Source organism: Ailuropoda melanoleuca, chromosome 8 (genome assembly GCF_002007445.2).
Source record: "Ailuropoda melanoleuca isolate Jingjing chromosome 8, ASM200744v2, whole genome shotgun sequence".
Classification (NCBI taxonomy): Eukaryota; Metazoa; Chordata; class Mammalia; order Carnivora; family Ursidae; genus Ailuropoda; species Ailuropoda melanoleuca.
In genome coordinates, this window is record NC_048225.1 from 120,121,975 (window position 1) to 120,145,810 (window position 23,836).

General features: G+C 47.9%; 1 protein-coding gene across 2 annotated transcripts; it reads right to left on the reverse strand.

The window, feature by feature from the left end:
- Positions 1 to 23,720, reverse strand: MGST3 (microsomal glutathione S-transferase 3). 2 transcript variants are annotated; one of them, XM_034667226.1, is made up of 7 exons: positions 23,566 to 23,651; positions 19,580 to 19,723; positions 6,046 to 6,169; positions 3,726 to 3,799; positions 3,093 to 3,150; positions 932 to 1,004; positions 1 to 248 (listed from the first exon to the last, which is right to left on the reverse strand). In XM_034667226.1, exons 3-7 carry the CDS (start codon positions 6,160 to 6,162, stop codon positions 112 to 114), a joined length of 459 nt encoding a protein of 152 aa, XP_034523117.1. In that variant the 5' UTR covers positions 6,163 to 6,169; positions 19,580 to 19,723; positions 23,566 to 23,651; the 3' UTR covers positions 1 to 111. The 2 variants fall into 2 exon arrangements, with proteins under 2 accessions (XP_034523117.1, XP_002914221.1); XM_002914175.4 differs by lacking the exon at positions 19,580 to 19,723 and having other exon boundaries at positions 23,566 to 23,720.
- Positions 23,721 to 23,836: the final 116 nt, after the last annotated feature.

The window sequence follows — 23,836 nt, forward strand, 5'->3', positions numbered from 1 at the left end:
TTTAGGTATGAGGCTAATGCCAGGTAAGTTTTTATTATATTTAGAAAAAAAAAAAAAACAGAAAATAAAAGTCAGTCACTCAAAATGAGTTTTTGAACACCCTGTAATTCTTTAGTGACAGCATTTGGACCCACCGCCCAAGCCAGTTTTAACCCAGCCAAGATGCTGGAAAGCAGAGAACACCGTCGTGCCCATGAGGCCAATGAGGGCTACGGAGCCCAGGGCTCCCCGACTCCGCTTGCTGGGCTCTGAAACAGGAGAAAGAGCAGAGGTGACTAGCGGTGCCAGAAGGACAATGCCATCAACATCCACAAGCCATTCTAGCAAGGCGTCTGGGGTTGCACATCAGACCACCCGGCTGGAAGAGTTCAGCCAATGTTGGCCTCAAGCTGTATGTCTCATACCGCATGCCACGAAATGCGGCACGATAGTATTAGCTGGACCTTAAAAGAATTAGGGGATGATAATTAGAGCAACTTTGCTCCAGGACCTTTGGGAGTGCTCCCCTGCTTTCAAGAGGTAAATATAGCCAAAACAGTCTTTTTCCCCCTCTTTCTCAGGCACACCATTCCTAGTAGGGAATTAGGAGCAGGGGCTCCGGAGTCAGGTTGCCCGGGTTTAAATCCTGGCTTCCTAGTTCACAGTAGCAGCTCTGAGCCTCAGTCTCCCGTCTATAAATAGGACAGATTGTCTACATTATAGAACTGCTGTAAGGTTAAATAGCAGACACCAGGGTCTTAGAGCAGCAACTGACACACAGAAAATGCTCAGTAAAAATAAGTTTCAAAGGTTAGTAGAGAGAAGGAAGATACCAGACCTTTCACCTAAATATCAAGTTACTTCCCCTTTTCTTAAAGCCCTGCTAAGAAGAAAAATATAGTAGCATGGGATTTTCGATCTGTTTCCTTGGCAGATGTCACTAGGTACTCACCTCCTGTGTAGTAACCATAAGCATAGAGAACTCGTCCAACAATCCAGGCCAAGCCCAGGCCAGAAGCTATACGCTAAAATAAAAAGACCAGGTTAAAATTGGCATTCCAGAAACAGGCAGATCTTCATTAACATCTAGGGTTCATGACACAGTGTTTAACCAAAACTTTCATAGATACAGTAAAATGCTCCACCACCCGAGTCAGGGTACAGGTATGTTATTTGTCTCAGAAAAATCAAAGATCTGTGATTCTTCTATGAACTGCTCTGGAAGGGGGAGATGAGGGCTGGCCTTCCACGTGCATGGGGTGGAAGGAACCTCCTGGCTTGCCCTGGGGAATTCACGTGCGGGTGCACAAGAGAGGGAGAGGCAGGCCAGGGGGTTGAAGGGTAAGCCCCAAGAGGAAATGGACCCCAAGGCAGGACTGGCAGAGAAGCCTTGTTGACTCAATGGTCCTGTCACTGCATCTCTCAGTAAGGCTCCCCCACCAACGCCCCCCGGAAGGGGCTCAAAGCAGGCTGTGCTGTGGCCCGCACTTGGGTTGAGGGGCTCCGCTAGAGAAAGTGGGCCATGTGTGTCATGTTTCCACCCCAGAATATGTGGTCTTGGAGGGAGAAGGCTTCCTCTTCCCATGACCCTTGAGAAGAGAGTAAAACTTAGGCAAGGGGACAAGTCCTACGTGAGAACCCTCCTGGGGTGACCTGTTTGGTCAAAAGGAGTCGGGAGAGAAGGGGGGGTGTGGGCGTGTGAAACATCACGCACTGTCTCCGTGTGCCTTCGCAGTTCACGGGGGGGGGGTAAGGTTAGTACTTTAGACTTTTGTGTTTGTTGATTTGGGGTAAGGTTAACGATCAGGTGTGTGAAACCCAGGTCCATAAGTCACTACCTGCAACCTGGTCTCTAGCAGGCTGTGCTTGCTGTAATTTGCATAGTTACCACCAAACCTAGGAACAACATCGGTGCTTGTCCCCAGAGTAGTTCTTGGAGTATTTTAGAGAACTAAGCACAGGAATGGGGTCTAGGGAAGACAGACAGGAAAGGGGATGAGGGCGGACATCAGGGGAAGCCTAACTAGGGGGACCGGCCAGTCTAGTCGCTTGCTAGCATTGGGGACCCACAGAGGCGCAAGAAAGAACTATGTTCTCTGAGACATCAGCAGATGTTTCTTTGAAAAAAATATGACTCCAAGGTCATGAACTACAGATGTGCCATTCTGGCTGCTTAGAACGAAGCACAAGGCCCTTCAGCTACAGAGCAGAGGCTCAGGTGAGGCTGGGAGCCAGAAACACGAAGTCCCAGCACTCTGCTCAGAACTCAGCTGAGGGGAAGCTGGCCCCTGAAAAGCAGACACTTCTGTCCAAGGTAGGACCCAACTGGCACCTAATCCGGCTTACGTAAACGCACTTTGTTTAGGTAACGCATGGTGCAGACCACCTCTCCGGCCCACGAGGTTGTCATGGCCTACCAGGCCCTGCGGTCTGCCCCCCGCCTCCTGCTCCCCACGGGAGCCGCGCTGCCCTTCTCACTGTTTGACACACCACATGGGCTCCTGCCTCAGGGCCTTACCCTCGCGCTTCACCCGAAGACGTCTGAACACCTGCAGCACCTGCTCCCTCACCTTCTTTAACTTTTGCCTCGTTGTCACGCCAGCAGCCGCCACAATCCTCGCCTGACCTCCCCACGCACAACAGTCTCCCGACCCGGGATTCCCTTCCCACCCGCCCTGCTGTGTCTTCCTCCGTGGCACGCATCACTTCTAGCGCTAACAGTCTGTGACCCCAAGTAAGAGTAACCCAGGTGGTCTTGGCCTGTTTTGTTCACCGCTGTAACCTCAGGGGATCTGTCAATGTCTGACTGTGGCACGTCAGAAAATTCTGGACATGAACCTTCCAGGATCAGACAGATCTGGGTTCAAGTTCTGATTCTTCTACTCTGTGTGTCGCTATTTGTCCCTGGGACAGTTACACAGTATCCATGAGGCTTCTCCTGATCTCAAAAATGGGAAAGTTCTACCTACTTGAAAGAACTTTGTAACAAGTAATGGAATGACATTCTTTTAAATGGACGTTGAAGACCTTTATAAAGGTCCATTTCCCGCTCTCCTCTCTAATAGCTCAGTGAACTAAATCCAAGCAGATGAAAACCCCCTGGAAACACTTACCGGGTGGTAAACACCTCCAACAGCTAGGAAAAATAAGAAGGGAGGATACACTTCCAACCTGGAATAGACAGGGAGCTTTTTTTAAAAAGTGCCCCACGGGCATGTGTCTCCGTGAAACAAAGAGCCACTTACGCTCTCACTTGCTGAGTTAGACCCTTGAGAGTAAAACTAAGCACTGAGAGCAGGGAGAAGCCCCACCACCAGGATGCACCCTCTTTTCTCTGCATGGGATCAAAGGTAACTCAGAACACGCTGAGCAAAAGTCCGCAGCTCTAACACGCGGACAGGGAAGGCGGTGGCGAATTCGAGTAGATTCCCTTCCAGAGCTCACAGCTGCTCCCTCCCCAGGGCTGGGACATTCAGTCTCAGCTTAGACAGGGCACCTTGCAAATGCTGTCAAAGGCCCACACATCTTGAAAGACATTTTTGAAAAGATTATCCAGAACCCCACTTTTCTAACAACACTGAATATTCAATCTGTCCACAGACATATTTGTTATGACCCTTTTAAGGAGGAGCCCGTGATCATCGTCCCAGCTGCTCTTCAACCAACAGGGTACTAAAGGTCGGGGTGCTGAGCAGAAAATATGCACTCTGCAGACATCCCCAGCTCCCTGCGGGGCCAACACTCACGTGTTCTGGTGAGCGCGCTGAATGCAGTTGAAAAGGTGCCCGTTTTCAGGGTCCGTGCTGTACATGGTAGGATACTGTGAAAACAATGGGATACTGTGGATCAAATGGTCAGAGCAGCATTCAGTGTTGAGTTACAGTCAACCTTAAAGATAATCTATCCTCAAGCATCTTCTACTTTACCCTTGACAGATGATCACTTTCTGCTTCAATACTTGCAGTGACAAGGGTCTCAACTCTCAGAAGCAGATTCAATGTACTTCTGTTAAAATCCAGTCCTAAGGGGGTGCCTGGGTGGCACAGTGGTTAAGCATCTGTCTTCGGCTCAGGGAGTGATCCCGGCATTATGGGATCGAGCCACACATCAGGCTCCTCTGCTATGAGCCTGCTTCTTCCTCTCCCACTCCCCCTGCTTGTGTTCCCTCTCTCGCTGGCTGTCTCTATCTCTGTCGAATAAATAAATAAAATATTTTTAAAAAAATCCAGTCCTAAGAATGTATGTCTGTGCCACAGTTGCACAAGGGAGGGAGGCAGCACTCGCCAGACCCCGTCCGTGCCCTTGACATTGTGCCATGACTGCTGGATTCCGATGCATCACAAAGACACCACAGGGAAACAACTCCTTCCCAAGAGTTATCAGACACCACAACCTTCTAAGATTTTCCTTAATGGGAGAACAGAAATTGAGGGTGTGAGAATTTTTATGGACGTGTCCATTAAAAAAAAAAAAAAAAAGGAAAATCAGTATGAAAACTTAAAAAGAAGCTCTAGTCAGAGAGTCTAATTATAAGTTGCCAAACAGAAACAGACATTTAAATTTGCTCAGTAATTAATCTCTTTTGGACAGCTGGAACAAAAGGAAGCATTTAATAGACCTCCTTCTTATGTCTAACGTCTAAGCCCAGGCTAACCTCAGCACCACACGTTTCTTCTTTACTTGAGAAGCAGAAAATCACCTTACGACATTGTTTTTAAAGTGGCACACCAGGGAAGACATGCCATTTAACTCTAGTTAATTTTATTACTTATTTTTAAAAATCCAAGTATAATTGACATACATTGTATTAGTTTCAGTTGTATAACGCAATGATTACATTGTGAAATAATCACCACCGTAAGTCAGTTACCATAGTTGCAGAATTCTTTCCTTTTGATGAGAACATTTAAGATTTGCTCTCTTACCACTTTCAAATTTACTATGGAATAATTAATTATAGCTGCCATGCTGTACCCTGTAGCTTTTTTTGGTTTAGATTCCACATATAAGTGAGATCACACGATATTTATCTTTCTCTGACTTGTATCACTTAGCACAATGCCCTCAAGGTCCATTGATATTGTCGTAAATTGCAAGATTTCATTCTTTTCTGTGGCTGAGTAGTATTCCATCCTATATATACACCACTTCTCCTTTATCCACTCATCCACTGATGGACACTAGGTTACTTCCATGTCCTGGCTATTGTAAACAGTGCTACAATGAACATGGGGTGCACATTATCTGAGTGTTTTCATTTTCTTTGGATAAATACCCGGAAGTGGAACTGCTGATTCATACAGTAGTTCTATTTTTAATTTCTTGAGGACCCTCCATTGTTTTTCATAGTGGCCGCACCAATTCACATTCCCACCAACAGTGTGTTCCCTTTTCTCCCCATCTTCACCAGATGTGGTTATTTCTTGTCTTTTTGATCATAGCCGTGCCCCACCAGGTGTGAGGTGGGAGCTCACTGTGGGTTTGATCTGCATTTCCCTGATGATGAGTGACAGTGAGCACCTTTTCATGTCCCTGTTGTCCATTTGTACGCAGTCTTTAGAAAAACGGATGTTCAGGTCCTCTGCCCAGTTTTAAATTCGGTCTTTTTTTTTTTTTTTTTGCTACTGAGTTGTACGAATTATATATTTTGGATATTAACCCCTTATCAGATGTATGACTTGCAGATTTTTCCTCCCATGCTGTAGGCCGTGCTGTTCATTTTGTCGGCAGTTGCCTTTGCTGCAGAGCAGCTTTCCGGTTTGACGTCGTCCTGATTTTTTACCCCTCGTTAGAAAATAACACTCTTCCAGGCACCTAACTCCAGCCCAGGGCCATACTGTTCTCGCCCCAGCACAGCCGGTCTTTCCACGGAAGAGACCACGTGAAAACAAGACGGACATTGCTCCCCAGCAGGGCCCCCCATTTCTTGCCTTCTTCCTGCCCGAAAGGGGCAGCATTTCGAGTAGCTGTGGTTCTCAGACTGCCAGCGCTGACCTCCAGCTTCTCACCTCTCCTTCCACGACTAAAAACAAGGTCTTGCCTCAACAAATCTAGGTTCCCACTCACCTCCACTTTGTACTTCTTTCGGGCCTTGGAAACGTTGATGGCTAGATGAGCCACCATGATGAAGCTGGCAGCACCGGTCAGAACCACGAACCCATACTCCTTAGAGAGGACAGCCATGCTGGCCCTGTGGAAAGAAGACGACGTTAGGCACCCACGGGAGGAGGCCTGCAGCTCGGCGCCTCACTACCTGCAAAGGTCTAGCTACAGATCAAAGAGGTGCGAGTAGACAAGACGTTCCTAGGATGCAGACGCACATACTACGTGTATCACACAACAGCATCGAGCCGTCACTCGAGTATGCGATGTACACGCAGGAAAGTACACGATTGTATGATGTGTCCTCTCCGGTGGACATCATGTTTACAAGGTGTGGCTTCACCACTGCAGTATGTGTGCCGGAGAGGGACACAGCTGCTTAAAAACCACACTTCTGAAAAAAAGGTTAACATGGCAAAATCCTAAAGGATATGTTAAAAAGAGAGAGAGATACAAAGGAGAGAGGTAGGGAGAGAGGAAGGGAGAAAGAAAGGGAGAGAGGGAGGGAAGGAGAGGGAAGCAGGATATGAACAGTAAGTATACAGTGATTCCAAGTTCTTTGTGTGCATGTGTCTGTTGGCACGGCGGGGGGGGGACACGAGGGCAGCCCCCTTGGGACTCCCTTTAACCCTGGGGCACATACTGGCTTAGCAGCAGGTAGGAGACCAAGTTCTAGTGCTCTGAAAACAGAGCCTGGCTCTAGAGCGTATCACGCTGCCAAGAGACCCGGCTCTGTATAGCTCGCGGAAGCCAGGTTGCTCATCAAATCCTCACATCAACACGAGCCCCAGGACGTGATCGGATGCCTGCAACTTATTCTGCAATGCATCAAGAAATGACAAGACAAACCAACAGAGCAAAACGTTAATTATGGAAACCAGGGAGTGGCTATAGGGATGTCAGTATATGATTCTTCCAACTTTTCTGTATATTTGAAAAATGTCATCATAAAATGGAGAATAAGCAAATCTCAGCATTTTTCACTGTTCTACCATTTCAGCTCTTTTAGCGACTGTTCTGCCCCCAGCAGGAAAGAAAAGAGGAGAAACAGACAGGCCAGCAAGGAGAAAAGAACTTGGCAGGTGGGAGGAAGCCCTCGTCATCTCATGGTAGGATCAGTGCTGCCCCTCCAACCTCTCTGAGCTTTGGTCACCGGACAGGTGAGGCAGGCGGGACACGGAGCCATAGCCCCCATGCTCCCCGAGATGACTGCCTGCCTACCACGAGCGAGGCTGCCACAGGCGAGCAGCTCCCGCCTATGTTCTGCATTTGCTTTAGAATGTCCACCCCTGCCATCTGGCTCCCTGCAATCTGTCTTATAAGCCCAGGAGGGCTCCCCTGCCCTCAAGTGTTTCTCGTTGCCCTCGCCAGCAACCCAGCAAGATGGACCATCCCTATTTCCAAAGAGTACCTGGAGGGTAAGGCCCATTCCCAGAGTCCAACATAAAAGGCCCCAGAACTGGGATTCCCATTTAGATTCCAATCTGGTTCCCATGTCCCCTTTTAATCCCACTTGGAAATGGAGAGCTTCACTGATGCTGGGGTCACAGCACCTTTCTCACTGTGGAATTTGGGGCCAGAAAGCAGCTCAGTTCTTTAAAAGTATGCTCCCTTAGGTCTCAAAAAGGACTGAAGTCCTAAAGTCGGCCCCCTGCCCCCTCACGATCCACAGTAATTCTCCCCAGTTTCCCCTTCTCCATTCTTCACTCTGAGCTGCATCCCAGGCCGCCCAGCCCACCTTGCCCAGTTTGGAAGGAGACACACTGCAAAGGGCTGGCGCCATGACTCAGCACAGGACTGGCCTCCTGGCCACTCTCTCCACGGCTGCAGAAAGCAGGCAGTCTGTGGCTGCCCTCCAAACCTCTCTGCCCTCGTTCCCTTCTAGAATTAGTTGCTTCCTGAAATGTCCAAAATCAGCTCGGGGAGGTAGTAGTTATTGAGACAAAAATACGGGGAATTCTGAGCACCTCTTTGAAAATAGCAATGACTGAGCCATCCAACCTATCTGATGTCCTTGGAGCTCAACGTTTGGCTATACAGGTCATTTAAAATGAAGTCGTCACTCACTGTCAGAAGCCACCTGTTTAAGGACAGTTTATCAACCATACTTGGCTTAGGTCAAGGTTTACAAGTCGAGAGAGTCATAGAGTGAGAGCCCACCTCCAGACCCCAGCCTCCGGACAGGACGTCAGGCTCCCTGGCAGCATGGGGTCACCCTGTGTTTGTGTAGCACTTTTCAGCTCACTTTTCACCCTCACAATAATCCCATTAGCTTCACTTCACAGAAAAGGAAATGGAGGCTCAAGTAGAAGAAAGCAGAGCTAAGACCAGAGCAAGTTTCAGAAGTCTTCCCCAAATACCCAGGAACAGGCAACATTTCATGGCTTAGTCACTGCCCTTGGTTTTTCTGGTTTGTCCGGGCTTGGGGTGGGAGAAGCAAAATGGCCAGACAAACACCTCTTGAATAGATGTTTCTGTTGCAGGCAATGAACACTCAGGTGACTGCTAAAAAATTTACAATCTGAAATTAATAGTTACTACTGAGCTCCTCTTCCAAGGTATATACGCAATCTGGGAGGTTAAACCTGTTAGACAATCACACTCTAGTGAGAGTTACCCTCCTCCCACTTTGCTACAGTGATGGGTATTAGGGAAAAGGACTGCATAGGGGCAAGCAGAGCCAGGAACAACAAGTACCTTTGAAGGGCAGAGAATTTACAGTAAGGGGACCCAGAGTCCAGTGCTAGAGTGGGTGGTTTGCAAAAGACCGCATAGCTAGCCGTGGGAAAGCAAGTGTGCTCAGATGGGGGGGGGAGTGCCTACCTCCCTGAGCCTCTCCCTACAGGAGCCTGGACACACCCGCAAAGGCGCTAGAACAAAGCCCAGGAAGCCACCTGCAGGACAGGCAGGACAGCCCTCCTTGACCCCCTCGCACTCCCCCCAAATGAGAAGTCCTGCTTCAAACACCATAGCAGTCAGCACTGCCCGGCTGGTGTGATCAGTGCTAAACCAGAGACAGCAGCCAGTGACAGCAGCTGCTAAGCTCCCATGGGGGTGACTGCGTTCGTCTGGCATCCTCCGCGCCAAGCACAGAGTGTGCCTACAGACACCTGTGGAATAAACGAAGCAAGCCACCACTCCAGGTGCTTTTGGAACTGACACCTCCAACTGACAGAATGCTTGTCGCCTGGCACCATGCCCAGCATAAAGTGGTCGCCTAAGTGATTTAAGTTCCCTTTTGTTCCCCCAAAAGTATCTCCTGAAAACCTTTGAAGCAGAGAAAGAGGAGGTCAGAACACAGAAAAAAGCTCTGTCACCAGAGCTATTGAAAGCCTAAATCCAACAGGGACTGGAAAATGGTTAAGCCTTGTACTTTCAGGAGAGAATCAGCTTAATTCAGTCAGCGATCTGAAAAAAACCAAAAAAAACAAAAAAAAACCCTTATCATTTGCTGAGTCCTGTTCCGAGGAATCCAGCGCAATCATGCTCCCACTCCTTAAAAATCGGCCTTTGTGGGCTCGGGTGCAGGTGTGCGCACTGGTTAAGGGGAGGCAGCGCAGCAGACCGAGGCCAAGCCCTGGCAGCCACAGCCACGCCCGAGGCCGTCCCAGCCCTGGAGCTAGGAGATAGCTTCCCGGCCACAGGCTCCTCACGTCTGGCACGAGTGCCCACTGGGTGCACACCACGTTTTGTTGATTATATACTGCTCTGTGTCCCCAGCAGCCCTTCTATGACCCAAGAAGGTAGAGCGGTCTTGGGGGTGGGAGCTCTGCCCTAGACTAAAGTCTTCGACATGGCGCCACACACGGCATGTGGTCTCATAGCCCCTTTGCCGCTCAACTTCCAAAGCAGGTCTGGAATCCTCTGCAACCCGCCTCACTGTTTAATGGCATTTGTTCATCGTCACAGTGATTTCGAGGCTGGTCACACTCCAGCTGTATATATGAGAAGTTATAATTTGTATAAATAGAAATGTATTTGGGTACCTATTTAAAAGCACCTAGTTTGCACTATTGCACAGTGGTGGGAACGTGTAAAATAGAACCATCTGGAGAACAGCCCCGCAACAGTAAGATTCTTTACACCATTCATACCTGCTGATTCATTAATTCCACTGGGGNCGGCATGTGGTCTCATAGCCCCTTTGCCGCTCAACTTCCAAAGCAGGTCTGGAATCCTCTGCAACCCGCCTCGCTGTTTAATGGCATTTGTTCATCGTCACAGTGATTTCGAGGCTGGTCACACTCCAGCTGTATATATGAGAAGTTATAATTTGTATAAATAGAAATGTATTTGGGTACCTATTTAAAAGCACCTAGTTTGCACTATTGCACAGTGGTGGGAACGTGTAAAATAGAACCATCTGGAGAACAGCCCAGCAACAGTAAGATTCTTTACACCATTCATACCTGCTGATTCATTAATTCCACTGGGAAGCTAGCGGGAGGTAGTAAGCAGAAACTCGACAGCGTTTGGTTCAAAGACGAATGTCTTTGAGCGCCACTTAGGACAGCAACACAGAAACGGCACAATGGCCAAGCAAAGAGGACTAATTAAATAAATAGTGCACCCATAAAACAGAATATTGTATAACCATTAAAAATGGTGTGCACACAATTAAAGATGTTGAAACGGGCTTCACATATAGCATGTTAGGTTAAAAAATTTCAAAAAGTGTATATTGTATATATATGTATAATCTTAGTTTTCTCTGTAATAGAAAAAATTTAAAAAGAAAATATCAAAATCATAAACACAATTATTTCATAGACAGCTGAATTGTAGACTTTCCTTTGTACTTTTCTATCATTTCCACAATGAGCAGATATATACCAAAAAACCACAAGGAAAGTGGCTTGACAAGGGCTAGGAATTGAGAAATCAGAGGAATAGGCAATATTCTGCGATGGAACCAAACAGTCACATGTGAATTCCAGCCTGAATCCCGTCACTCATCTACCCTGTGCTCTTTGCAGCTATGGATGCAGTTCTGGAAGGACACTGAGCTCAGAACCTGGTTCTCACACTTCCTAGCTGCATGTCCTTGGGAAAATTCCTCCACGTTGTTTCAGCAGCCTCAGCCTCCTTACTTTTTACATGGAGACATCGGTGGTACCCACCCGCCCTGTGGTTGTTGGCTGTCGCGAGGAAGAAACGGGGACACTGTGTATTAGCACCCAGCACGATGCCTGACAGCACTCAGCGAATGTTCTGGAGCGGGTTATATGATGTGTGTTAATGTGAACTGTCTCTGCTCTGATTCAATTATAAAAGGGGATGTTTGAATGAATGATAATATACATTTAAGAATTTATCATTTAGAATTGCTATTTTAACATAGCAAACTTAGAACTATATATATTCACTTCTTTTTCTGAACTCTTAGCCAGCTGTGTCAAAGTATCTGAAAAGCAGGAGTATTCAGGAGGAAGCACGTTTCCAGTGCTAACCACGGAAATCAGTGAACTGCAGTCATTGAACACCCCACCCCCACCCCACTGCAGGTCCAAGCTCGGGGTGAGAGTGCATTCACTTGCTTATTCAAGTTTACTGAGCACCTGCTGGGTACCACTCACTGCGCCCTTGCTGGAGATGAACAGCCCAGACTTTGGTCCCTGTCGTGCACTGATTGCATCAGATCAGCTCCATTTAATGAATTGTTAGGTGATTTTATTTTCTTCCGCATCCTGTGGCTTCTCCTCATTCTTTCTTCTGCCCGCTGAGGTGGGTGCCTTCAGCCTGTCGCTGGGATCATATCCCGTGGGACCTCTGCGGCAGATGGCCCAGCATGGCCCTAACTTCTAGGTGGTGAGGCTTATGTTCTTTGGGGGAAACAGGCAAACAAGTAAACACATACCCAACTCCAGATTTCTCCCCTAAATAGCCATGATGAGAAACTGGGTACAAACATACCCTACAAAATGAAAGTGAATGTATGGGGGAAGGCAGAAATAGGACAGAAGGGTTTCTGTTCTCCCCTCCCTTCTTAGTAGTTGCAGGGGTATATGCTTTCAGTTAACTGTTTCCTGGCCGTCTTGAGTNAAGCTCCCATGGGGGTGACTGCGTTCGTCTGGCATCCTCCGCGCCAAGCACAGAGTGTGCCTACAGACACCTGTGGAATAAACGAAGCAAGCCACCACTCCAGGTGCTTTTGGAACTGACACCTCCAACTGACAGAATGCTTGTCGCCTGGCACCATGCCCAGCATAAAGTGGTCGCCTAAGTGATTTAAGTTCCCTTTTGTTCCCCCAAAAGTATCTCCTGAAAACCTTTGAAGCAGAGAAAGAGGAGGTCAGAACACAGAAAAAAGCTCTGTCACCAGAGCTATTGAAAGCCTAAATCCAACAGGGACTGGAAAATGGTTAAGCCTTGTACTTTCAGGAGAGAATCAGCTTAATTCAGTCAGCGATCTGAAAAAAACCAAAAAAAACAAAAAAAAACCCTTATCATTTGCTGAGTCCTGTTCCGAGGAATCCAGCGCAATCATGCTCCCACTCCTTAAAAATCGGCCTTTGTGGGCTCGGGTGCAGGTGTGCGCACTGGTTAAGGGGAGGCAGCGCAGCAGACCGAGGCCAAGCCCTGGCAGCCACAGCCACGCCCGAGGCCGTCCCAGCCCTGGAGCTAGGAGATAGCTTCCCGGCCACAGGCTCCTCACGTCTGGCACGAGTGCCCACTGGGTGCACACCACGTTTTGTTGATTATATACTGCTCTGTGTCCCCAGCAGCCCTTCTATGACCCAAGAAGGTAGAGCGGTCTTGGGGGTGGGAGCTCTGCCCTAGACCAAAGTCTTCGACATGGCGCCACACACGGCATGTGGTCTCATAGCCCCTTTGCCGCTCAACTTCCAAAGCAGGTCTGGAATCCTCTGCAACCCGCCTCACTGTTTAATGGCATTTGTTCATCGTCACAGTGATTTCGAGGCTGGTCACACTCCAGCTGTATAATATGAGAAGTTATAATTTGTATAAATAGAAATGTATTTGGGTACCTATTTAAAAGCACCTAGTTTGCACTATTGCACAGTGGTGGGAACGTGTAAAATAGAACCATCTGGAGAACAGCCCAGCAACAGTAAGATTCTTTACACCATTCATACCTGCTGATTCATTAATTCCACTGGGGAGCTAGCGGGAGGTAGTAAGCAGAAACTCGACAGCGTTTGGTTCAAAGACGAATGTCTTTGAGCGCCACTTAGGACAGCAACACAGAAACGGCACAATGGCCAAGCAAAGAGGACTAATTAAATAAATAGTGCACCCATAAAACAGAATATTGTATAACCATTAAAAATGGTGTGCACACAATTAAAGATGTTGAAACGGGCTTCACATATAGCATGTTAGGTTAAAAAATTTCAAAAAGTGTATATTGTATATATATGTATAATCTTAGTTTTCTCTGTAATAGAAAAAATTTAAAAAGAAAATATCAAAATCATAAACACAATTATTTCATAGACAGCTGAATTGTAGACTTTCCTTTGTACTTTTCTATCATTTCCACAATGAGCAGATATATACCAAAAAACCACACGGAAAGTGGCTTGACAAGGGCTAGGAATTGAGAAATCAGAGGAATAGGCAATATTCTGCGATGGAACCAAACAGTCACATGTGAATTCCAGCCTGAATCCCGTCACTCATCTACCCTGTGCTCTTTGCAGCTATGGATGCAGTTCTGGAAGGACACTGAGCTCAGAACCTGGTTCTCACACTTCCTAGCTGCATGTCCTTGGGAAAATTCCTCCACGTTGTTTCAGCAGCCTCAGCCTCCTTACTTTTTACATGGAGACATCGGTGGTACCCACCCGCCCTGTGGTTGTTGGCTGTCGCGAGGAAGAAACGGGGACACTGTGTATTAGCACCCAGCACGATGCCTGACAGCACTCAGCGAATGTTCTGGAGCGGGTTATATGATGTGTGTTAATGTGAATTGTCTCTGCTCTGATTCAATTATAAAAGGGGATGTTTGAATGAATGATAATATACATTTAAGAATTTATCATTTAGAATTGCTATTTTAACATAGCAAACTTAGAACTATATATATTCACTTCTTTTTCTGAACTCTTAGCCAGCTGTGTCAAAGTATCTGAAAAGCAGGAGTATTCAGGAGGAAGCACGTTTCCAGTGCTAACCACGGAAATCAGTGAACTGCAGTCATTGAACACCCCACCCCCACCCCACTGCAGGTCCAAGCTCGGGGTGAGAGTGCATTCACTTGCTTATTCAAGTTTACTGAGCACCTGCTGGGTACCACTCACTGCGCCCTTGCTGGAGATGAACAGCCCAGACTTTGGTCCCTGTCGTGCACTGATTGCATCAGATCAGCTCCATTTAATGAATTGTTAGGTGATTTTATTTTCTTCCGCATCCTGTGGCTTCTCCTCATTCTTTCTTCTGCCCGCTGAGGTGGGTGCCTTCAGCCTGTCGCTGGGATCATATCCCGTGGGACCTCTGCGGCAGATGGCCCAGCATGGCCCTAACTTCTAGGTGGTGAGGCTTATGTTCTTTGGGGGAAACAGGCAAACAAGTAAACACATACCCAACTCCAGATTTCTCCCCTAAATAGCCATGATGAGAAACTGGGTACAAACATACCCTACAAAATGAAAGTGAATGTATGGGGGAAGGCAGAAATAGGACAGAAGGGTTTCTGTTCTCCCCTCCCTTCTTAGTAGTTGCAGGGGTATATGCTTTCAGTTAACTGTTTCCTGGCCGTCTTGAGTCTTGAGATGAGTCAAAATAGTTTGGTTGAAAGGATATTAAATTGAAGGTTTAAAAGAAACTAGATTTTGTATTTAATTTAATTTCCTGTCACTTATTTAAGAATAGAGATCTTTTTTTTTTTTAAAGATTTTATTTATTTATTTGACACAGAGAGAGAGACAGCCAGTGAGAACAGGGAACACAGGCAGGGGGAGTGGGAGAGGGAGAAGCAGGCTCCCAGCAGAGGAGCCTGATGTGGGGCTCGATCCCAGGACTTTGGGATCATGCCCTGAGCCGAAGGCAGACGCTTAACGACTGAGCCACCCAGGCACCCCTTAAGAATAGAGATCTTTTTGGAAATGTTTTTACTTCTAGTAGACTTGAACACTTTTATGATTTGTTTTCTCCTGTTGGAAAGATCTGCAGGAGTGGAGACAGCAGGAATCCTGGAGTCAGATGGATGTGTGTTTAGACACTGCCTCTGTACGGAGCTTGGGAATATTACCTAATTTCTCTACAGAATAGGAGAATACTAACTACTGACTTCACAGGATGATTTGAGGAATTAAAGGAAATAAACTAGAGGCGCCTGGGTGGTGGTCAGTTAGGCATCTCACTCTTGGTTTTGGCTCGCGTTGTGATCTCAGGGACGTGAGATGGAACCCGGGGGCCAGGCTCCATGCCCAGTGGGGAGTCTGCTGGGATTCTCTCCTCCTCCCCTCTCCCTCTGCTCCTCCTCCCACATGCTCTTTCTCACTCTAAAATTAATAAATAAATCTTAAAAAACAAAAAAGGAAATAAACTAGATAAGCATCTGGTATGAACACTTAATAAACGTTGGCCCAAATATGAAGACATATTGTAAATACTGGTAAGCGTGCGTGTCTGCCCACGTCAGTCTTATTTCCTAAATAAGAAGATACCGATTTCCCTACAAATCAATAAGGCACCGACTCAGGAATTAGTTCCGGTTCTTTTTGAAATAGATTCAAATTTGGCAAAAGGCCGGCCGACTTAGATTCCCAGTGTGGACAGCATAGTGTGTCTGGGAGGGAGTTAGTTTTCTAGTGTGGACAGCATCATGTGTCCAAGAACACTTAATTCACTCATTCGACCACAACATGAAAGCACTTACTGTATGCCAGGCACTGCTGAGTGGTGGGGGACACAGTAGTGGACAGGACGGGGTCCCTGTCCTTAAGGCACTGACATTGTAATGAGGACAGAAGACTGATAACAAACACGCCAAGGTGTCAGCTAACACTCCAACATCAATCGTACAGTGGTATGAACATGAAAGGATCTAGGATACATTCACACTTACACGATGTCACGTACCAACTGTATCTCAGTAACATCAGAAGACCTTGCTGGGCGACATTTACACTGACACAGAAGGAGGAGGAAACAGCCGCACAACATTCTGGGGCAGAGAGTATTCAGGTCAGAGTACACAGCACGTGCAAAGGCCCTAGGTGAGGAAAAGCCTGGCACACTCGTGGGACAGAAGGGCAGCTGGTGTGGCTGGGCCCCCGAGGTCAGTGGGAGCACCAGGAGACAGGGTGAGGGAGGACAGACCCAGATCACGAGAGGCTTTACCGGCCAAGTATCAGTCAGTACTTGCCGCCTCTCCCTCCAGGGACTAAGGAGAGAGGCAGAGAGGAGGAAAAGGTGCGACAATGTTACGCGTTAGTAGCGGAAGCATCACTTCCCAAAGGGAAAGGTGTACAGCTGAGCAAACAAGCACCACCCTTAACCCGGACGGCCCTCTGGGTGGACGCAACTCTTACACGTGGAGAGAGCGTTCAAGGTCCAAGGGGGCAGGATCAGCAGAGACCCCAGACGTGAGAAGAAAGCGCTCCAAAGAGGAACCAGTGGACACTTCCACCAAGATGCACGAACAGACCAAGAATACGCTCTGGCTTTGGTGAGGGGAACCCTCTGACAGCCGGGTTTCGGGGGAAATGGGAGATGGTGGAAGCCCTGCTCTGAGGGTTAAGACACAAGCAGGCTGTGAGGCAGGACATCTCAGCGCTACCTCCTGCATCAGGTAACAATCCCACAGCGATCCCATGTGGTAGTTACCATTATCCCCATTTGACAGAGGAGAAAACTGAGGCAAAAGGAGTTCAGCAACTTGTCTAAGGCCCCATAGCTAGGGAGTGCAGAGCTGGGGTCTGAACAAAAGCATACGGACCCCCAGGTCTAGCTAGCTCTTTGCTACCACACCACCCTGCAGGGTTTGCCCCTTACCCAGGAGTCAGATTACTCCTTCCCCCAGCACAGGGCACGGAGCAATGAGGAGAAACACCTTTGCAAAACTCCAGCTCCGAGGCAGGACCCGAGCTGCACCCTGGGGGCGGGGGGGACAGAGCCGGGGCACCATAGCCCAGGAGAAGGGAGACAGCTGGATCCCTGATCTACATACAGGATCGTGTCATCTGCAGAAGACAGTTTTTCTTTTTCACCATGAATGCCTTTTTACTTCTTTTTCTTGCTTGATCACCAACTCCTGCTTCTGCCACCACTGGCCTTATCTCACTGGGGCAGGGGTTCCTTTAGTTCCAGCGACTACCCAGAACACTTCCTGAGCCACATTCATCAGAATACTCCTGGGGTGAAGCACTCCTTCACTACTTACTCAAGTCTCTCTCGACTGCCAACAGGAACTCCCCAGGGCACAATCAACGTTGCACAAATGGAGTAAAAGGCAGGCTTTATAGACTTGAGCACTTGCCTCCAATGATCACTCTGAGCCATGAAGTTACATCAACTTAATGTTTTACTAAATGAAATCAATCGGATTTTTTAAGGGAGAAAGGATTTCACCTTTCAGCTTTCTCTTTGCCCTCAAACAAACAGATAAAAGCCAAGCTGGACAGTGGTCACCCCCTACTTCCACCTCCAAGATTGTTCTCCTCAAATCCTCCTGCAGTTTCTCAGCGGTGTCCTTTTTTACACACCCAGGAATGGGACAATGATAAAGCACTCACAGACTGACCTGCAGCCATCCCCAGCGTTTCATTAAAATTCTTTTTTTTTTTAAAGATTTTATTTATTTATTCGACAGGGATAGAGACAGCCAGCGAGAGAGGGAACACAAGCAGGGGGAGCGGGAGAGGAAGAAGCAGGCTCATAGTGGAGGAGCCTGATGTGGGGCTTGATCCCATAATGCCAGGATCACGCACTGAGCCGAAGGCAGACGTCTAGCGACTGCGCCACCCAGGCACCCCTCGTTAAAATTCTTATTTGGCTCCCTGTGCTACTCAGCCAACCTTCCTTATACATGGTTCCTTATTTTNTCTAGCGACTGCGCCACCCAGGCGCCCCTCGTTAAAATTCTTATTTGGCTCCCTGTGCTACTCAGCCAACCTTCCTTATACATGGTTCCTTATTTTACGAGGCAAAACTCACCATTTTCATGAGCCTTAACACAAGGATGGTCACTTACACGGCTGATCTGATCGTCCCAAATGGACTTCTGTGAGTCTCCCAACACTGAGGTGACTCAGAAAACACTGAGGTTGTGTCGGGTGTTTACTTAGCCTGCTTACAGCACCCCAGGGCAGCTGCCCAGCCTCACTTCTGCCTCTAGCTGTTTCTACAAATGAATGGTCCCCACAATCATCTCAGGCAGGGCAGTGACCCTCATGAACCCATGCAGAGCTCAAAGGAGAAATTAAAGAACTCGGAGGGAAGGCGCACAAAAGTAGTTCCCTGTTTCCACGATGGGAGAGAAAAAAGAATCACAGGATTCCTTTGTGTCCATCCTACATTTTCAAAATGCCAGTTTCGGCCGCTTCTTTTTTTAAAGATTTTATTTATTTGAGAGAGAGAGTGCACAGGCACACACAAGTGGGGGAGAGGCAGAGGCAGNCTCACTTCTGCCTCTAGCTGTTTCTACAAATGAATGGTCCCCACAATCATCTCAGGCAGGGCAGTGACCCTCATGAACCCATGCAGAGCTCAAAGGAGAAATTAAAGAACTCGGAGGGAAGGCGCACAAAAGTAGTTCCCTGTTTCCACGATAGGAGAGAAAAAAGAATCACAGGATTCCTTTGTGTCCATCCTACATTTTCAAAATGCCAGTTTCGGCCACTTCTTTTTTAAAGATTTTATTTATTTGAGAGAGAGAGTGCACAGGCACACACAAGTGGGGGAGAGGCAGAGGCAGAGGAAGAAGCAGGCTCCCCGCTGAGCAGGCAGCCCACCGCCAGGCTCAATCCCAGGACCCCGAGATCATGACTTGAGCCGAAGGCAGACACCACCGACTGAGCCACCCAGGCACCTTGACAGCTAGATTTTTTAAAAAGTGCATGGACATTTAGGGGAAGGAATAATAACCCAGGTGAGGAAGAATGCTCCCCACCATTGCATTGCACATTTGGCAGATATCTCCCCACAGGCTGAAAGTGAAAAGTTAGCTGAATAGGATACCATTATTCATCCAGCACCTAATCATGAACTCAGTGAGGCCAACAGCAGAGGCAGGTCAGAGACCGGTCCTTCCCCAGTGCCTCACATTCTTTGATTCCTCATCTATGTTCCTGGCAGAACAATTGGAAAGTAGAAGCTAATGGTTAGAAGGGCAGAGGATCTGTCCCTTTAAGAGATCAATGTGTTATAATCCAAACGTATTCAGCTTTATAGATTCTTTCTCCCTATCCCTCCCGCTTGTGCTCTCTCTCAAAAATACATACATACATACATAAATAAATAAATTCAAGTTTCTCATGTTGTTTTAATTCCAGCACTTTGGTGAATTGTCAGGGCTGCAAACAATGAGTACCTCACTGCCCGCACGGGCTGGGAACGTGGGAGGGCGGCCCCAGCATGATGCTCGAGTTCATCGGAATAGTTCTGCTGGAATGGAACTGAGTCTCCCCTGGAAAAAACTGGTCATTCAGCTCCTCAAGAACCTAGGAAGAGTAGCCTGTAACAAGACAGAACAAATCCTACATTCTGCTGGGGTGACGACAAATGTTCCCAAACAGATTCCCAACACAAAAGGCTCTATGGGGTGAGAGGGTGTGTGGGCACCTCACCTAGAAGTCAGGGCCATGCTGGGCCATCTGCAGCAGAGGTCCCAGGGGATATGATCCCAGCGACAGGCTGCAGGACGTTTCCCCGTGGTCTGAAGACACCCACCTCAGCGGGCAGAAGAAAGAATGAGGAGAAGCCACAGGATGCGGAAGAAAATAAAATCACCTAACAATTCATTAAATGGAGCTGATCTGATGCAATCAATGCACGACAAACCATTTTACCTAAATGGAGTGCTTGCCTGAAGTCCACACCTACCACCTTCTTCGGTATTGCTTTGGGGCACGGTTCCTTCCCTGAGTTATGTCCCACTCCATGCCGGGCACCACGCGAGGTGGCGAGGTGCGCAGGGCTCCAATGGCAATCCAGACCGAGAGCAGAGGTCCTGACCCTCCAGAAGACACAGTGATGTGAAGGGAGACAACCCAGGGGGGCCATGAAGCAGGACAGTAGCAGAATGAGAGAAGGGCTCCGAAGGACATCAAGTGATGTGGGAGACAGACAGAGGGAGAGAAAACAGCGAAGACACAGGAGCCAGGAAAGGACTTCGCTTGTGTAAGGAAGAGAAAGGACACCAGTGTGTCTGAAGGGTATAGAGCGGATGGGTAGGTGTAGTGATACAGACTACAGAGTGGTAGGAGAAATCAATCAGTAGTAATACCTACTATTGGCCTGTCTTATTACATGTCGAACACTGTTCTAAGTAGCTCACCAGATTAACTGCTCACAGCATCCCTATGATATCTTATTACTTCTATTTTGCAGATGAGGAAACGAGCATCAGAGAGGTTAAGTCATCTGCCCAAGGTCACACAGCCATCACAGAGGAAGCCTGGACTCACACACAGCGAGACAGCCGGTCTCCAGAGTCTATGCTTTCGACTCTTGCTTCTACTGCCTCTTAATGAGATTGGAGAGCAAGTGTGACCACACCTGACCTCTTTTGGAATTTTTCTATCTCCCCAAACTCTCTCCTGAGCATAAAATATATTAACAGGAATAGAGAGCTAATAATTAACTCCAAGCCTGTGACTGATTAAAGCCTGAGAACGTTCTAATTGGAAGGTTAAAAAAAAAAAAAACTTGGAAAAGGTCCAAAAAGTAACTTATTTTAAAATTTCTTTTCATGAGTGTCAGCACTGCAGTAAGACTCTTAAGAGGTGAGATTCCAGGAAGGAAAAACTTCCTCCAGTCTTTCAGGTGTACAGGTTTGCAAGGAGCAAAGCAACACAGAAATTGGCTTTTCTTTTCATATCATGATTTCCACATAACCTGTGCCTTAACTGGCATTACAGAGGAACTGAAGGTCATGGGGAAACAAAGCCCTGACTTCCACAAGAGGAAAACAAAAATCTCAAATGAGTCACAGTGACACCACTTGGATTTTCCATCGCAAGAAATGTGGGCAGACTGTAGTTAATTTTTAGCAGCTGCTGTCCTCACCAGGGTATCAGACATTCTGGATGGAGGAATCCCCAGGGTTGCCTGAATTGGGGGTCTAACTCTTTGTGCCTGTCTGTACTTAGGATGAAGCCAAGCCAAAATCACTCACGTTGCTTTGGCTGGAGAAATAAAATACCACTTATTTAAAAAAAAAAAAAAAAGTGAACTAAGGCATCCAAGTATTAGAACCTGACTTTCAGTGAATGAACTGTTCAACTGTGGCAAGAACTCAGAGGGTCAACAGGGGGACTTCCAGTCCCAAATTATGCAATCCTTAAAGGTATTTGCAAATGTTATTTGGAAGGTCGTGCAAATTTCCCATCTCCTCATTGATGTTTTTCCTCCTCATAAAGGTAGGTAGGTAGGTAGACACTGTGAGAGAGAGTAAGGGAAACAGGAATTCTCTTGTACATAGCAGTATCCTAGCTGGTAACTGCTGAATTCGTCCTTTTTAGGAGGATGGTATACTCATAAGTAATATTAATGAATTCAACTGCATAAACTGTAGCGTTATGTGGAATCTTTTAAAAAACATTGCTTAAAAATACTAAATGGTTCACGGTCAATTGTGGTTGGCAACTGTATGCTGAATATAGATTCAGAATATTGAAATATTAAATAGGGAATAACAGGTTTAAATACAGTTGTCATCCACTTCACTGCAGATTGCTCCAGACATGCTTTTCAGCACGTCTCTGGATAATGGGGTAAAGCCTCTCTTTGTTGTATGTTCACTCCCTTTGCTGTCCTTCAGGTTAGGAAATTTCCTTTCATGACTGTCTCTTCAGGACTCTAGGCCAACAGGAGGAAGTCTAAATTAGGGGGAAGACTGCCCTTCTCCCGTTTTGTTCCTTACTCTAAGGAAGCCCCTCGTGTACACTTTCTATAGATGGCTACAGTGACCTTTCTAGTATATGTTTTATATATAGTAACATCAGTTCAGGAAAAACAAATTGCTTGACAAAGTTTTCTATTTCTGTAACATTGTGTCAGGACGGAAGCTTAACTGAACGTCTTCCCAGGGGTAAAAGGATTTCTTTGGATTTGAGAGGTTAGTTTTATTTAACTTGGTTAAATTTAACTCCTGTGAGAATAAACATTCTTGATCCCCTGACCAGAATACTATGCTCTTATTGAATTCACTGAACTAAAACACAGCCTTGTAACTCTGACCGATAATCCTGGGTGCTTCCCACAAACTGCAGGCTCTCGGTGATCCACAGATTTCCCAGGAGAAGCCCTTGCTGCAGCTCCCACGCACAGAGTAATCTCAAATCTGCAGCAATTCCACGGGACCACGCCTAGGTCCACAGCACCCGCAGAGCCATTGGTCCGCACAGCATTAAGTGTCCTTCCTTCCGGGACTCTCTTTCTCCCGTTGAAGCGATTAAAGCCCCAGCTCTGTCACTCCTTTCCTACCCACCCTCGTCTCAGCGCTTCCTTCACCTCCTGTTCCACACTCACTTGTCCCTTACGCTACACAGCAGCTCCTGAACTCCCGGTCGGAAAGGAAAGTAATAGCAGAAACAACTTAGGAGAATGACTCACCAGAGTCTCCCACCCTTTCCACCGCCCTGCAGCTGCCCCCCGCAGGGGCCCCGGGGCTCCCTGCAGTGACACAGATAAGGAGGAAAATGCTCTGAAATGCAAAGCAGAACCGAACTTTGAGAGTCCTCCTCCCCTGCGGAGTCTCCTGCTCTCGGGCCGAGGTAGGAAATGACCCACGGAAGGATTCCAGTACCAACGGAGAAACCTTTCTACGAGGCAGCAGGAAAACAAACACAATTCCCTGGGAGGTTCTTCCGGAGGGCTCCTAGCAACGCATCCGCAGCAGGCGCAGGGCTCCCAGGGCACTTGTTACCGATCGGGCCTGCACTGTCCACTGCCCCTGCAGCGTCCCGCCCGCCCATCTTCTTCACCACAGCTGCACTTGGCAAGATCGGGTGGGCTCCGGGAGGCAGAAACAAGGAGCTCCGGTCTGCACAGCCCGGGGACAGGAGGAGAGGAAAGGAAGGCACTGAAGGGTTGACCTTGAGAGTCTCCCTGAGTTACAGATGGCGAGATGGGCCCCATTTCAACGCTCCAAACCCACTCCATCGGGGGGAGGGTGCAGGGCAGGTGGAGGGCAAAGGGGATGGAAAGGTAGACAGAAGTGTACAGACCAGAAAGAGGAAAGGGAGCGCATCCCTAGTCAACCCGGGATGGCAGAGGTAGGGGTGGTGCCTAGCGCTGGAGCAGAAGTGCCCCGAGAGTCGGCACTCCGCGTTGCCCGTAGATGCGGGGGCTCACCTGGATCACCTCCGCTTGGCGGGTGCAGACCACAGCTTTGCAGGGAAGCGAGGAAGCCGCGCCCTTGGCCACTGGCAGGGCGGGGCGTGGCCCGGATGAGGGCCAGCCCCCGCCCGTGCAGCGCGAGACCACGCCCCCACGCCGGGACACCCGGCAGCTGGGACGTGCCCTCTGAGTGTCTTCTGCCTGTCACTGTTTGGTAGTTAGGCCGCGGAGACTGAATTTTCTTCCTTCTCCCGGCTTTCCACGCGTTACGCTTCCTACTCCCAAA

What these genes read in the sequence shown, in the direction of transcription:
- MGST3 (XM_002914175.4), bottom strand. Translation starts at nt 6,162, where the DNA reads ATGGCTGTCCTCTCTAAGGAGTATGGGTTCGTGGTTCTGACCGGTGCT. An exon ending in GAAAGAAGTACAAAGTGGAG is followed by an intron (nt 3,800 to 6,045) that starts GTGAGTGGGAAC and finishes TTGTTTTCACAG; the next exon opens with TATCCTACCATGTACAGCAC. An exon ending in CAGCGCGCTCACCAGAACAC is followed by an intron (nt 3,151 to 3,725) that starts GTGAGTGTTGGC and finishes TGTCTATTCCAG; the next exon opens with GTTGGAAGTGTATCCTCCCT.